The sequence below is a fragment of the Cryptotermes secundus genome, unplaced genomic scaffold, assembly GCF_002891405.2.
Source record: "Cryptotermes secundus unplaced genomic scaffold, Csec_1.0 scaffold15565, whole genome shotgun sequence".
NCBI classification, from domain to species: domain Eukaryota; kingdom Metazoa; phylum Arthropoda; class Insecta; order Blattodea; family Kalotermitidae; genus Cryptotermes; species Cryptotermes secundus.
In genome coordinates this window covers 1-15353 of record NW_019738301.1, presented here as the reverse complement: position 1 = coordinate 15353, position 15353 = coordinate 1, and the positions used below count along the sequence as shown (strand labels likewise).

Here is a 15353-nt window from a genome sequence, read left to right as displayed (position 1 = left end):
AGAATCTACATGAGTCAGTTGTTCCCAGAGTGGGGTGTACCGCCCCCCTGGGGGCCGATTGGTTTACCTTGGGGGTGCCCCTCCAAGTTCGTTGTTCGCTTATTTATCACTGAAGTAACTTTAGTCCAGAAATTAGGAAACATGTATCACGTCATCAGTCCTATCCATCGCATTAAGAATTGACTAACAGTGAAGTAGTTACTAAATGTGGTATCTTATTTTGTGGGTTGTGCAAACAGCTATTCTGAAGAATGATTTTTATACGGTCGAGCAGGGGGTGCGAGGGCGGTGGCCCCTGAAAGGGAGCGTTACCGCTGTACCAACCTGATGCGCCGTGTAGGGCCGAAGTGAGTGGAGGCGTCTGTACGCCATCAAGCAGGTTGAAATTTGTCATCGTGTGGGTGGCCCCACATACCGCGGTCTCTGTTGTCACCCCTTGTTGTGGTTTCTTCAGTGGAAAGCAGTCTTGTTTAGATGCTGTGAAATGCCTTGACCTTGACTAGTTTGACTCGCTAACAAGGAGTACCTATCCAGGCATGATGATAATTGGATGAAGCTTGGAAGAGCGTGCCAGCATGTTAGTGCCCTCCCATCTCTCTTCTCACTTGGCCACACGCCCAGTGCAAGACTGTACCAAGTCCATGGTCTGTAACAGCGTTTCTGAAGTTTTCTTTTTTTTTTGGTCGGCGTAACCCAGGGTCTGAGAGTGAAACTTAGCATACACAACCAAGCAAGTTAGTTTCCTTGGTCCTTCCAGGCAAATTTCAGAATATGACCCCAGATAAGACCACAGCCACGACCACTTCCATGTTCTTTCCAAGTCGTCATTCACCATTCATCCTATCGTCTGCTTCTTTTGTACCTGAGATACTGATTTTTTATTATTATTATTCATGTATCCCTTTTCATTGGCTACCAGACGTCAAACTGTGTTGTAATGCATTATAAACATGACATGATGCGAAGAGTTCTCTATTCTGGGATATAACACCGTGTAATCCGTTTAAAGTTGGTCGATGTTTCGGGTGAGCATGTCGCCTCCCTCAACAGGGTGGAAGAATAAACCAGGCAAGAAACCAGCATACAGCAGGTACCAAGCAGAGCCTGTACAAAGGAATTTTTTTTTGGTCCCTTTCAGTCTGTGTTTGACGTTTGAAATGTATCTCATGTACCCCCTGCTGAAGCTTCAGGTACCTTTAGTGATTTGAATCTTGAAAGATTGCCGCTTGAGTCAACTTGCTTGGTCTCACGATACTGTACCCTGAAGACGGGAACAGTACATTCCTCTAAAATGTTAGCACCCTCCTACCAGGCTACAGTAACATAACCCACGAAACCACCATGGAAACTTCAAATCCACTGTACAACTGAAGACCTTATCAGATGGATGACTTTACAGACAACAGTGATGAAACTTTGGGTTCCATAATAGCAGATCTGATAAACAATTGTTAACTGTTCAAGGATGATCATGTAAATCAGCAGTTCTTGGTTTGTATCTCAGAAGGGACACCATCTGTCCTGACCAAGCGTTTTCATGTTTTTCCTTAATCCCTCCAGGCATGTTTCAATACAGTTTCTAAATTATACTATGGCCACTTCCCTTCATGTCCCTTCCAGTTCATTACTCATTGTAATCCAGTCATTTGATATATAATTGTTACTGACAGTGTTGTTAGATAAACAACAACCAAGCCACAGTACCCTGAAGATAGTGACAGTACTCGTATGCTCCTCCAAGATGTTGGTAAACTTCTGCTTAACTGCATCAAATCCTGGAAGTACTCATGTAAATTAAGTTCCCAGAATATCTTTCTAGTCCAGATTTCATTACATATTGTGCAGTGACTTGTGTGATAATTTATTTTGTTGTAGTAGGGAGAACTGAAAGAGCAATATTGTACCTCATAATTACCAAGTGCTTCATTCCAATGTAATTCTGCATGTCATAATAAGATTTTCTCTCTCTTTCAGCATACCCAAATCTGTTATTCTCCACATCAAAAGATATTCGAGTTGCCAGTGTTTCAAGANTAAGGTTTCTGGGTGGGACACTACAACTACACAAAGTTCCAGCCCATATCACACCTGTCCATAAAAACAACAGTCAAAAGCTCAAATTTAAAAACTGGACATCACTAGTTACTCTCTCACTTCAGAAGTCCCCATGGCGATTATGTGGGCATTATCAATCGTAATGTTGTATTTTAGCTTCCTGTTGCACTGATCTTCGTCCATGATATGTAAGCAGTGTCCGTCTTTTAGTGCACTCAATTTTACTTGTTACTTCACAACATGTTTCGGCACTACAGTGCCATCATCAGGTGCTCCATTTACATCAATCTATTTCATTGCTTGCCATTACAACATTGTAAAATTTAAAAAGTATTTAAAAATGTTCGTCAATTATAATAAATATATACAGTGCGTACAATCAAGTGCGCGCCGCGGCTGCAATTTGCCGTGAGTCATACCACCGCAGAACGGATGCAGTCGCGGGGAGTGTTGCAACTCCTCCCCGCGACTGCATCCGCTCTGCGGTGGTATGACTCACGGCAAATTGCAGCCGCGGCGCGCACTTGATTGTACGCACTGTATATATTTATTATAATTGACGAACATTTTTAAATACTTTTTAAATTTTACAATGTTGTAATGGCAAGCAATGAAATAGATTGATGTAAATGGAGCACCTGATGATGGCACTGTAGTGCCGAAACATGTTGTGAAGTAACAAGTAAAATTGAGTGCACTAAAAGACGGACACTGCTTACATATCATGGACGAAGATCAGTGCAACAGGAAGCTAAAATACAACATTACGATTGATAATGCCCACATAATCGCCATGGGGACTTCTGAAGTGAGAGAGTAACTAGTGATGTCCAGTTTTTAAATTTGAGCTTTTGACTGTTGTTTTTATGGACAGCTGTGATATGGGCTGGAACTTTGTGTAGTTGTAGTGTCCCACCCAGAAACCTTAACTTACAGTACTTCTCATAACTGTGAATATAAAGCTTACTGTCTTCTCGTTGTGGCATGTAAGGTAGGAAGCAGTAGGTTTCTCAAAAACATATGTAGCTTTCTGCCAGACTACAAGGCATCACATCTAAGAAGGCAGTAAGTAATCTGCATGAATTTACACCTTCTGAAAATGTCTCTTTTCACATGTATTGGCAAGGTTTGTTTCTTGTAGGATTTGGAGGAAGGAACAGCCGTAGATTTTTACCATGAGGGCAACTTGGTATGTTGGACTGATAATGGGCTTGAGATGATACAGTGTGTACCTTACAATGGAACAGTCACAGGTGCAAAGGTAAATTGGTTATAATTGTAATAATTTTGAAAGCTGTAGATGTAGTGATATTTCATTTTGCCTACCCACAATATTGTCTGCACTTACTCATTAGGTCATTGCACAGCTTATTGGTTAAAAGGATAGCTTATGAAACAATAGCTAGAATTCTTTGTGTGACTTACTGTTGTTGTTCACAGGTTAGAGTTGTAACAACAGGTCTGATTTCACCAGCTGGACTTGCATGTGATTGGTTAACACAGAAGTTATATTGGACCGATGATGAGACCAACCGTATTGAAGTGGCCACCATAAATGGAGAGCATCGGAAAGTTCTCTTTTGGGAAGACATTGACCAGCCACGTGCAATTACTCTTGTTCCTATGAAGAGGTACTGTTGCTGCATTCCTCTGTGTTCCCGAACTGTCCCCAGCCTCGGCTGCCAGCTTCTAACAGCAGCAGCTCACAACAACTGAACCTCAGCAGTATGCTAACTGACTGCACCTGAGGATAATTGATGAGCTATTTCAAAGAAATAGTGGCTCCGGTCTAGAAAACTGAAATTAACGGCCATGGGGATTCGTTGCGCTGACCACGCGACACCCTCTATCTGCCTAAGTCGGAACTAACTTCGCCGACAAGCAGTGGTCCCTCAATCAGTATAGTTCGCTTGCAGACTAAAACCATGGAGTATCTTAACAAAAGTTATGCTTGTATAGTAATACAGTTTTGATTTTTGTAATAACCTGATTTGTTTATTTTGATGTTTCTTACTTTGCATTTCATCCCACATTCAGAATTTGCCCTTTCATATTTCTGGATTACATCACAATAGGTTGATCCCTGTTTTTTCTCTTTACAGCATAATGTTCTGGACAGACTGGGGTGAAGTTCCAAAAATTGAACGTGCTGGCATGAATGGTGATCCTACAACTCGCAAGGTTATTGTCCACGAAAACATTTTCTGGCCCAATGGTTTGACTGTGGATTATGATGCCCAGCTGGTGTATTGGTTGGACGGAAGGCTCAAGTTTGTAGAGGTGATGGACTTTGATGGCCGGAACAGAAAGACCATCATTAAAAAGGGGGTGAACTATTCATTTGCACTCACTATGTTTCAGAACAAGGTCTATTGGACAGATTGGAAAACATGGTAAGTCAGAAGTTCTGTACTGTTGAGTATTGATGTAATTTCTGTCTCTACATTGTTGTTTTGTAGTTGAACCAGTTAGGTGGAATATCTAATACGTGGTGCAATCTAAAAGTTCCCAAAATATATTAATAAAAACTATTACGTTTTACCTGGATCTTATTCTGCACCATCACCTTCAAAGTAGTCCCCTTGGGAGCGCATACACCGATCCCAGCGATTCTGCCACTTTTCAAATGCATCCTGGAAGTCTTTCTTTGTTAGGGTGTTTAGTACCATCTGCATTTCCGCTTGAATTTCCTAAACTGTATTAAATCTTCGCCCCTTCAACTTGATTTTCATCTTGGGGAAGAGAAAGAAGTCGCATGGAGCTAAGTCTGGTGAGTACGGTGGGTGGGGAACAACTGCCATCTTGTTTTTAGCCAAAAATTCCTGCACAGTGTAAGCCGTATGTGGTCGTGCATTGTCATGGTGGAGTACCCAGTCTTTCGTGCACCACTTCTCTGGACATTTTTTCCTCATGTCCTCCCTCAAACGCCTTAGAACATCGCAATAGAACTCTTTATTGACTGTCTGACTAGGAGGCACAAACTCCTTATGAACAATCCCGTCAATATAAAGAAAACAGATCAACATGGACTTAATGTTGCTCTTGACTTGTCGAGCTTTTTTTGGCCGAGGTGAAGAAGGGCTATTCCATTGCAACGATTGATATTTACTTTCAGGGTTGTAGCCATAAATCCAACTTCCATCACCAGTGACAACCTTCGAAAGAAGAAAGTTTGTATCCTCTTGAAGCTGTTGTTGAAGTTCCCTGCAGACTTCCAAGCGATGCTGTTTCTGTTCATTTTGTAGCAGTCGTGGCTGAAACTTCACCTCAATCATCATGTTCAGTTCCTTTGACAAAATTCCTTGACATGTTGAAAGATTAAGGTAAACATTTGCAGTAATTGATGGCTTGTCGAAGAAAAACAGACCAATGATTCGATTGCACATGATCCCACACCATACATTCACCTTTGAACTATCTTGCTGAAGTTCCCTAGTCACATGGGGGTTTTCTGATCCCCAGATTCTCACACTGTGTGTGTTCAGTTTCCCTGAAACATGATGCAGTTAACATGCTGGAACGAATGTCTGAGGATGAAACATTCAACCAAGTTTGTTTTAGTGATGAGGGAACCTTTCATGTTTCAGGGTGTATTAAATGAGGCAAAAAAAACTTAAATATATACGTCTCATGTTGTAATAATTTCCACTTATCTGTCTTTTCATTTACCTTTGTAATGAATTTTTGAAATTGTAAAGAGACTTTATGGACACCCTGTGTATTAACTTCAGTTATCTTCTTTGCCAGAAACTGCCTTTGACATTAGGAGCTAGAAGCACACTTGATAACTAGCTAGTGAGTCCTCAGACTGTTGAAATCTTCCATTTGAATTTAGGCCAGGGCACTGCAACGAGCTCGACTAGATGGCTCAAGGCAAGAAAATCTGGTAGTAACAGAAGTGGAGCATCCTGATGGACTTGCAGTGGACTGGGTGGCCCGCAACCTGTACTGGACAGACACTGGCACAGATCGAATAGAAGTGGCTAGACTCACAGGAGCTTCTAGGAAGGTAAACTGCTTGCTTTCAATATCTGTGATACAGAAGGATGTATGGTATGGATCCTTTGAGTGGAACTGAGCCAATACTAGGCTGCTGTTAACACTAAATCTCTTGAACAGTCGAGCAACTGTCAGCTTCTCAAGGAGGGCTGTGCTCCAAGGAGTTGTTTAGAAACTAGTAAGTGAATACAGTACACTCATGACGGGGAAAAGATGCATAAATAACTGGAAACCATGGTTGTTGTTGAATGTAGAAAGAAGGAAATGTGCACATAGTATCCCATTTGATCACTTGCCTCAAAGACTAAAGAGTATTGGTCATAAAATGCATTATCTTTTTTTTTACTAAAGACAGTTTTCACCCACTAAAGATTTACCAAGTTGTGCTCAAGATGTGTGCACAATCCAGCGTACTTCTCCACATTGACCTGTTACTGGCATTTTGAATGGGTCAGTTTTATAGTACTTATCTGTATAAAACTTGAAAGAAAATCCCTTTAGTATGCCGTGTCCCACTTGTGAGACTTGATGGGCAGTGCAGTGGGATGTGAGGTCTCAAAAATAAAAAATTTCCATTAAAAATTAATGTAATATTAAAATGTAATTAATTGTAAAAGTACACTTTATGGGAAAAGAGGAGCTTTATTGTTGCTGTAGTGGAACTGCAGTTTTCAAAATATTGGTTGGAGGGCATTCAAAATACAAAACGTCACTGTTCTGACTTAACAGGTATTTTCTTGCTGGTGCTTCATACATGTTAGGTCCTATAGTGTGCTTTCAAAACTTCTGTTATATAGTTGTCTTGTGGATTTGTTTTGGAAGCAGAATGTAAGGATTGCTGTCTTCAGGGATGTGACACTCTGTAGGTTGGTAGACCCTTACAGATATTTTGGATGAATATACTGCCTCCATCTTCAAGACTGAAGACAAGCTAAGCAGCAAGTAGAGTAATTCTGTTTGCTGGTTGCTTGCTAGCTCGCTTAGCTTTTCTGCTGCACCGCACATTGTTGCTCCCTGCATTGTAACATTGTTCAGGGGCGCTGCCATGAGGCCTTGAACCTCACAATTAAAATATATATGTTGTTCTATGTAAATGGGGATCTGTTTTTTGCAGGTGTTGATTAATGAAGATCTGTTTGAGCCTCGAGCAATTGCTGTTGCTCCAGAAAAGGGCTGGATGTTCTGGTCTGACTGGAATGAGAAGGCCCCTAAGATAGAACGTGCAGCTCTAGACGGCTCCAGCCGCATGCACTTGATAGACAGGGAGCTTGGTTGGCCTAACGGCATTGCTTTGGATCTAGTGCGAGGCAAGATCTATTGGTGTGATGCTAAGACAAATAGAATTGAGGTGAGAAGTGATATTGTGTTGACTAAGTTTTACCAAAAGAGGATTTACTGGGGCCATTTCAACAGTTGAGCTTCTCAAGTGCTTAATGAATTTATTTGGTTTTGTTCTGATTTCAGTTTAGTGTTGCAGGAAGAGTGGCAGATTTGCTACTCTCTTCCAGATGGTTGAAATGTGATAGAATTTAATATCAGTGTACCTTACTGAATATATTAATAGTGTAGCATTAAGAATCTGTGGAGTTTTACCATCACTGCCACATGTCATCATGGTGATGTGCTTTGCTCTTTAAAATTAATGTATGTACCATAGGCTCTAACAGTAAAAAAATACTCTACATTTTATCTACAGAGTGTATTTAATTTGGGTTTTATGTGATTCTTAGAATAAACGACAGTTATTTCCCTAAACAGCATTAAACAGTTGGTCTTTGTAATGGAAATATATTGTGCTTTCTCTGAAGCAGGAAGTGATTTTTTTAAAGTGTTATTTAGAAGAATTTCAGGGTCCTCTAACTTTTTCAAAATTAATTTTTGGTCAAGTTGAGAAATCATATTTGTGCTTGAACATGGGAACAGTAAATGTTGACTTCTCAATTCTTAGTACTGCTCTGAAAGTGGGGCTTTTGATTTTAATAAGTTAAGTATTCTGAATCATATCTTTGTAGGAAAATGTTGATTATTTCTGTAATTTCACGAATTTTTATTGCCACTCCTAGGTTTTAAAAGTGAATTCGGCTTTTAAACCAAATTTTAACTTTTCCTTTATGCCCCTACAACTTTTATTTTGAACGTCTTGATATAGTTAATCTATAGTGACATGCAGAGAAAAATATTTATGCCAGTATGCAGTGCAGTGTTTGTAGCTCTGCCTTGTACTGTATCTGAGTCTGCTATAAGGTATGCAGTCACACACAGCAAACTGAAAATATGTGTACTTCAAACTGTAACTCTTATGTGCTTTTCTCTCTTTATGTGCAAGTTTTTACTTTTTTTTTTATTGCTAGGTTGCTAATATGGTTGATGGAAAGGACCGTCGTGAAGTTATAAGCGACAACTTACCGCATTTGTTTGGGTTGAGTCTCCTTGGAGACTACTTATATTGGACAGACTGGCAGAGGCGAAGTATTGATCGAATTAAAGTTACTGGAAACGGACGAGAAGTTATTGTTGACCAGTTGCCCAACGTGATGGGATTGAAGGCAGTTCGACTGGGAGATGTGAAAGGAAGTTATCCGTGTACATATAACAATGGGAACTGTAGTCACTTGTGCCTCAGCAGACCACATGATTACGTCTGTGCATGTCAGATTGGTAAGGTTACCAGCTTTTAATGTTCCGTTTCAATGATACCAAGTCAGTCCCAGTGTTAAACTACCTCCATTTAAGATTTTCCTCAGTTTACTGTTCACATCCAACTGTAGCAGGTAGAGGGTGTGATGTGGTCAGAGCACCGAATCCCCATGTCCATTAATTTCGGTTTTCTAGACTGGTGTTGCTACTTTTCCATTCAAGTAGCTCCTCAATTATCCTCACAAGGCTGAGTGGACCCTGTTCCAGACCCACTACTTCTCAGAAAATCTGGTAGCGCTGGGAATCAAACCCAGACCTCTGGATCTGTAGCCAAGAACTCTGACCACTAGACCACAAACTTTGCCAAAACGCGCCCATCGCTTGGTTGGTACAGTTTGCTTGTGGACTAAAACCATGGAGGTCCCCCCCTCCACACACAACCACTACTCCCTGAAGAAACCAAAAGTGGGAGTTTCATTGTATTTAGTATTTTAAGTCACCACACAACAAAATAGCTTATTATTAATCGAGACAAGCAAGTTGTCTGAAGAGCTGACACTTCTGATTTGTATTCAAGGGGTGCCTAGTTTGAATCTCAGCTGGAGTAGCTGTTAACCTGGCTGAGGTTGTCTCTGGTTTTCCTCAGTCCCTCCAGGCAAATGCCGGGATAGTGCTTTGGACTATTCATTGACAGCTTCCTTCCATATCCTTTCCAATTCATCATTTACTAATCATCTGACCATTCAGTACTGTATAGTCTGAGGTGCTGGCAGTGTCACTAAATAAATCATAAATAATCTATAATAATGAAAAAAAAGTTGAAGTCATTAGGGTTGACAGTTTATATAAATGTCGGTATAATTTATTTTGACAAATGCCTTGGAAGCACACTGATAGCATCCATCTTAAATTGTCTTGCTTCAAATCAAACACATTCACCAGCTTGGTGTATGCCTGCTCCAGATGCCTGGCCACTCAACAGCATTGTTCATTGCGGTATGTAATCTTGAAACTGACATAACGTGCAATCTGTCTGATAGATTTTGTTCAGATTTCCACTGCTCATCTAGCAGCATGTCCACGATATATCAGAGGATGGTGGTTTTAATAATCAGCATGCATACACGGGTTTTGTTTCTGGTTTTGAACCACAGGCATGTTTGATTTATTCTATTTGTCGTGATTTTGGGTCTCACATGTTTCAGGGTACTCTTTCTTGGTTGCAGGTTACGAATTAGCAGCAGATCAAAGAACCTGTGTCGTTCCAGAGGCATTTCTTCTGTTCGCTCGAAAAGAGAACATTGGTCGCATAAGTATTGAAAATGGTAATAATGATGCAGTCATTCCTGTGACAGGAGTAAAAGATGCCAGGTATATATCCATTCTTCTCTTTTTCTGTACAATGTGTAGTCACCAGAAGCATTCTCTTTTCACCACATGTTTACCAGAACAGATTTTTTTTCTCCTTACATTCACCAAAACAGTTTTACCACATTTGATTTGTTTAATTCTGGTCCGTCACACTAACAGTTACAAGGAAAAAAACAACTCCGTCTAGTGTGACTGTTTAAGTTTAAGTGTCAACAACACAGCAAGCCACGAACAAACACGGACAATACTAAGAATCTCCTTTCGCAAGATAGACAGGCGGCACAAGATCAGTCACCTCCAAGAAAGACGATAGGAGAATTGACACGAACCTGCATGGTTTATAAATTTTAATCTTAAACAACAAAGTTTTTAAAAAACTTTAAAAATTTTAATACCAGGAAGGCTGCTGTGATTGTGAAAAGTTGACCATTGTGTATTTCAGACATTATATGTGTATGTATATAATTTAACACCTATTGTAATAGTAGTTTCTGGAAAAAGTTTTGATGCCCTCTGAGGATGATCCGTAGGGATCGAAACATGTAAGGGTGTTGAGTTTTCAAGTGATAAAACTTAAATAGTCACACTAGATGGAGTTGTTTTTGTCTTTGTAGTTTTACCACACATACATCAGAAACATATTTTCCACTGTAGATTTATCAGAAGTTTCCCCCCCCCATATGTTCAGCAGAAGCATTTTCTTTCAGAGCTGGAATACATTTCATAATTTTATTATTGTGTATTATTTGAGTAAATTTTTAGGTCATTATACAGTTGTACCTTCTTTCTTTTCGGTGTCTCTCCAGCCATCTTCTTTTGCTCTTCCTCCTGAGATTATGTGGTTTTCTTCAGTTCCTTCAGGTAAATGCCAGGCTATTACCGGCTTCTCCTTTGAGGCTTCAAGCCTCACAAGTAGGTCGCTACTTATAACTACTGTCACGTTCACCTACACGTTTGGCGTTATAACCGCCCATTTGTTGCCCTTTTGCCTGCGGCTCCGTCTAAATAGTAGTGCAAGGAGCAGGAGTCGATGATGATCAGCCCCTCTGCTCCGATGACCACTCTGACGCTGCCCTACCTGGTGTTGCCGCTGCTGAAGTTGCTAGGTCATGACTGGTTTCGGTGTGACCCGGCTCCACCGCTTCTTCCTTCTGTTGAGATTATTGGAGGTTTGAATTTCAGGATGGGAACGAGTTAAGTAAGACAAAGAGAGACCATACGGTAGAAAAAGATGACGCTAATAGGACGAACAATGTACTCGTCAGCAATCAACAGTGTTGAGGATCAAATTTGGGATTGAAAATTTAAGTCATTACCTAAGTGCCTGGAGACTTGCGAAAAGTGTTTTGCAGTGAAAGAGCAAAGATGACAACACATGGACACGCTATTAGGTTAAGAATGCGATAATCAGCATTCATGCGTAATACCGTATGTAAGACGCTCCGCTAACTAGGCCACTGGAGATGGTCATATGAGTAAATACACAGCCATAAGACGCAAGAGGTCCACACCCAGCCACATAGAATATCCAATGAGAATATAACTTTGGGAATAGAGGACACGGAGGAGGAGTTAACTACCCTCTGTCGTCAATGCCTAATCAGCAAATTAAAACTATAAATTAGGGAATTCCGAGAGAGTTGGGAGTCTAACACATAATATTCGGTTGTCAGCCGAAGGCTCTCTTCAACATGGGTTTAACGAGCGCTGGAAGGGCCAGCATTCTTCTATGTCAAGTAAGTCTTATTTACGCTTAACAGCCATGTTGGTGAATCATATTGTCTAATAGCATTGGTGATGACAGTGTTGTTGAGTTTTTCCAATGTGCAAACCCCAGTGTACCCAGTGAGCCCTTGGGCCAGGATACTAGGATCATGTAATTGCCTAGGAAAATAGTCAGGCAAAAGTGTCTTATAGTGTAGATGTCGAGATTACGGTTAGCGTGTAGTGGTAAATATAGTATGTGAGAATGTAATATAGATAGTCAAGGTAGATTACGTTTTGAGGGAACTTTATGAAAGATAGTAGAATCGTATATAGCGAGTAGTAAGAAATGTACAAGAGGAAGATGTATGTTAACGAGGAGGACTCGTACAACCTCATTAGTTAAAGAGAGAGAGAGAGCGAGGTGCAAGGCCTCCACCCCCGAAAGGGGAGAACCTGAAGACACAGAACGAGCAGTAGGGACTTTATGTAGTTACGACTGAGAGTCGGTCTTGTTAACAATGTAAATAATGTAAATCATATATATATATATATAATGTAAATAGACAGCTAGAATAGATAGGATAGGATGTACCGGGAGTGTAATTCATATTGATAATCCACCTCCCACATCCGATCCCAAGTAATCCTGACCGGCGAGGGCCGAACTGAGACAGGAGCAGTGGCAGCCGAAGACGAAGATAAGAATAGACAGGGATAGGCTCCTGCCACACAGGCAGAGTATGGTAGCCTTGATAGTAACGCCCCCTCAAGATAAAGATGATAAAGTGTATTAATAAAGTATTAAGTCGCTACCTGTAAACTATATGAGGAGTGGTCAAGAAGGGGCTATGACTATTTGCCAGGGAGCGGTGCCCACGATCGAAAGGGCATATAAAAGATGGTGGCAGCTTTTTGAGAGAAGGAAACCCCGAAGAGGAGAATCCTAGCTGAGGGTAAGCTAGGATTATGGTGTTGACTCCTCACAGAGAAAGCTGGGTGTGGCAAGGATGGGTACCTGCACACCCCCGACGTCACGACGTAACAGTGATGGCAGTGTTACAGCATAAACAAGTGGAGGCGAGGAGGGATGACTCCACGGCCCTCTACTTGCGGCGTAACCGCGGTGGCAGAGGAGGCTGACTCCACGCCCCCCTGCTCCACGGCACTACATTCACCAAAACAGTTTTACCACATTTGATTTGTTTAATTCTGGTCCGTCACACTAACAGTTACAAGGAAAAAAACAACTCCGTCTAGTGTGACTGTTTAAGTATAAGTGTCAACAACACAGCAAGCCACGAACAAACATGGACAATACTAAGAATCTCCTTTCGCAAGATAGACAGGCGGCACAAGATCAGTCACCTCCAAGAAAGACGATAGGAGAATTGACACGAACCTGCATGGTTTATAAATTTTAATCTTAAACAACAAAGTTTTTAAAAAACTTTAAAAATTTTAATACCAGGAAGGCTGCTGTGATTGTGAAAAGTTGACCATTGTGTATTTCAGACATTATATGTGTATGTATATAATTTAACACCTATTGTAATAGTAGTTTCTGGAAAAAGTTTTGATGCCCTCTGAGGATGATCCGTAGGGATCGAAACATGTAAGGGTGTTGAGTTTTCAAGTGATAAAACTTAAATAGTCACACTAGATGGAGTTGTTTTTGTCTTTGTAGTTTTACCACACATACATCAGAAACATATTTTCCACTGTAGATTTATCAGAAGTTTCCCCCCCCCCATATGTTCAGCAGAAGCATTTTCTTTCAGAGCTGGAATACATTTCATAATTTTATTATTGTGTATTATTTGAGTAAATTTTTAGGTCATTATACAGTTGTACCTTCTTTCTTTTCGGTGTCTCTCCAGCCATCTTCTTTTGCTCTTCCTCCTGAGATTATGTGGTTTTCTTCAGTTCCTTCAGGTAAATGCCAGGCTATTACCGGCTTCTCCTTTGAGGCTTCAAGCCTCACAAGTAGGTCGCTACTTATAACTACTGTCACGTTCACCTACACGTTTGGCGTTATAACCGCCCATTTGTTGCCCTTTTGCCTGCGGCTCCGTCTAAATAGTAGTGCAAGGAGCAGGAGTCAATGATGATCAGCCCCTCTGCTCCGATGACCACTCTGACGCTGCCCTACCTGGTGTTGCCGCTGCTGAAGTTGCTAGGTCATGACTGGTTTCGGCGTGACCCGGCTCCACCGCTTCTTCCTTCTGTTGAGATTATTGGAGGTTTGAATTTCAGGATGGGACCTGATGGTATGGGTGCCAGCAAACAGTTAGAGACTGTTTACGATTCATTGTAAAGGGGGGGGAAGGCGTGAGCATGTGAAAGCTGGCGATGGGTTTGACTAGCTAGTGGAGATGAACCTCTCTTCAGGTCGGATACGGGTCAGGCTCGGACAAGTGAGGGTGAAGCACCTCTGACCAACACAGTTCACTGTACCACTACAACACTTTATTGTTTTTCTTAAAGATACTCGGCTGTATAAATTCACACAATCTGATTTAGTTTCGGCTTACAAGCAGCTGGTGTTACACTTGCAAAAATTGCACTTGATAAGCTCAACTTACAACCGTCCACTTATGGATTAAGCTAAATCTCTTTATGAGTCGATAGGAACAGAATTCTGTACTTTAGCGCGTGTGATGCAGGGTTTGCCTCTGCCAAGTTCTAAAGTTGATAGACGACTAAAAATCTTAGACTGAACTCTCAGCCGAGTCAGAGGTCCTAACTGAGTTGTATCTGCCTATTCTCCTCTCCTCCTGACTTCCCTGATAAGCTGATTGAAATAAGAGAAGTTGGCTTAATTTTGGTTCCGGCCAATGACAGATTGTTTTTGAGGGAATTTCGCCCTAAGAGACCAAATGGCAAAATTGACAGCGGTGCAACTTATGAAGGGTCACTAATGATCTCCTGGCACTCCCACTTTTGACTTACGGCTGGTAGAAACTGTCACTTCTCGAATTCTCAAAGTGGCTTGCCGCTGTAAGTCAAATTCTCAATTTCTAAAGANTCTATCTGCTCATTGCCTATTCCTTGTTCTGACAGTGTGTCTTAAACCTTTGTTTCTTCATAAATTCTTATTATCAACTCTTTATCAGCTACTGAAATAAAAATAGAAGGGGGGGAGGAATTTCAATGGTGCGGTTACAAGGCTGGTTTCTTAGGTCGTCTCTGCTGCATACCGTATCCTTTCCAATTTATTATTTATGTATTTATTGTTCACTCATTTGGTATTACATAGACAGATACTGATTACATAATTAAATAAGCACGACATCATCCCTGTGTTTCTCATTCCCTTTATCCAACTACTTCTCTTCCACTGTCTTGTTTCTTCTCTTCCTTCCTCCATCTTCTTCCTCATATTGAGTCTGGAACACAGCACAGAGAAGGAAGTATTCAGAAAGAGCAGTACATAATGAAACAGGACAAATTCCTTGTGCAGTAAAGTGTATGATGGTATATAAAATGCAACAAAATGTAATAATATGATTCTCCTTCAGTGCTTTGGATTTTGACATCAATGAGAACCGCATTTATTGGACAGATGTAAAAGTGAAAGCTATAAG

General features: G+C 40.9%; 1 protein-coding gene across 1 annotated transcript; it reads left to right on the top strand.

Annotated features, from left to right (window-relative positions):
* Nucleotides 1-1031: 1031 nt before the first annotated feature.
* On the top strand, nucleotides 1032-15349 carry LOC111870700 (low-density lipoprotein receptor-related protein 6-like; the record flags this gene model as incomplete). Its single annotated transcript, XM_023863166.1, has 10 exons — nucleotides 1032-1106; nucleotides 3197-3316; nucleotides 3496-3686; nucleotides 4158-4448; nucleotides 5171-5270; nucleotides 5891-6064; nucleotides 7169-7402; nucleotides 8406-8712; nucleotides 9918-10062; nucleotides 15288-15349. Coding segments are annotated over exons 1-10 (1699 nt in total), but the record flags the coding sequence as incomplete, so codon positions are not given.
* Nucleotides 15350-15353: the final 4 nt, after the last annotated feature.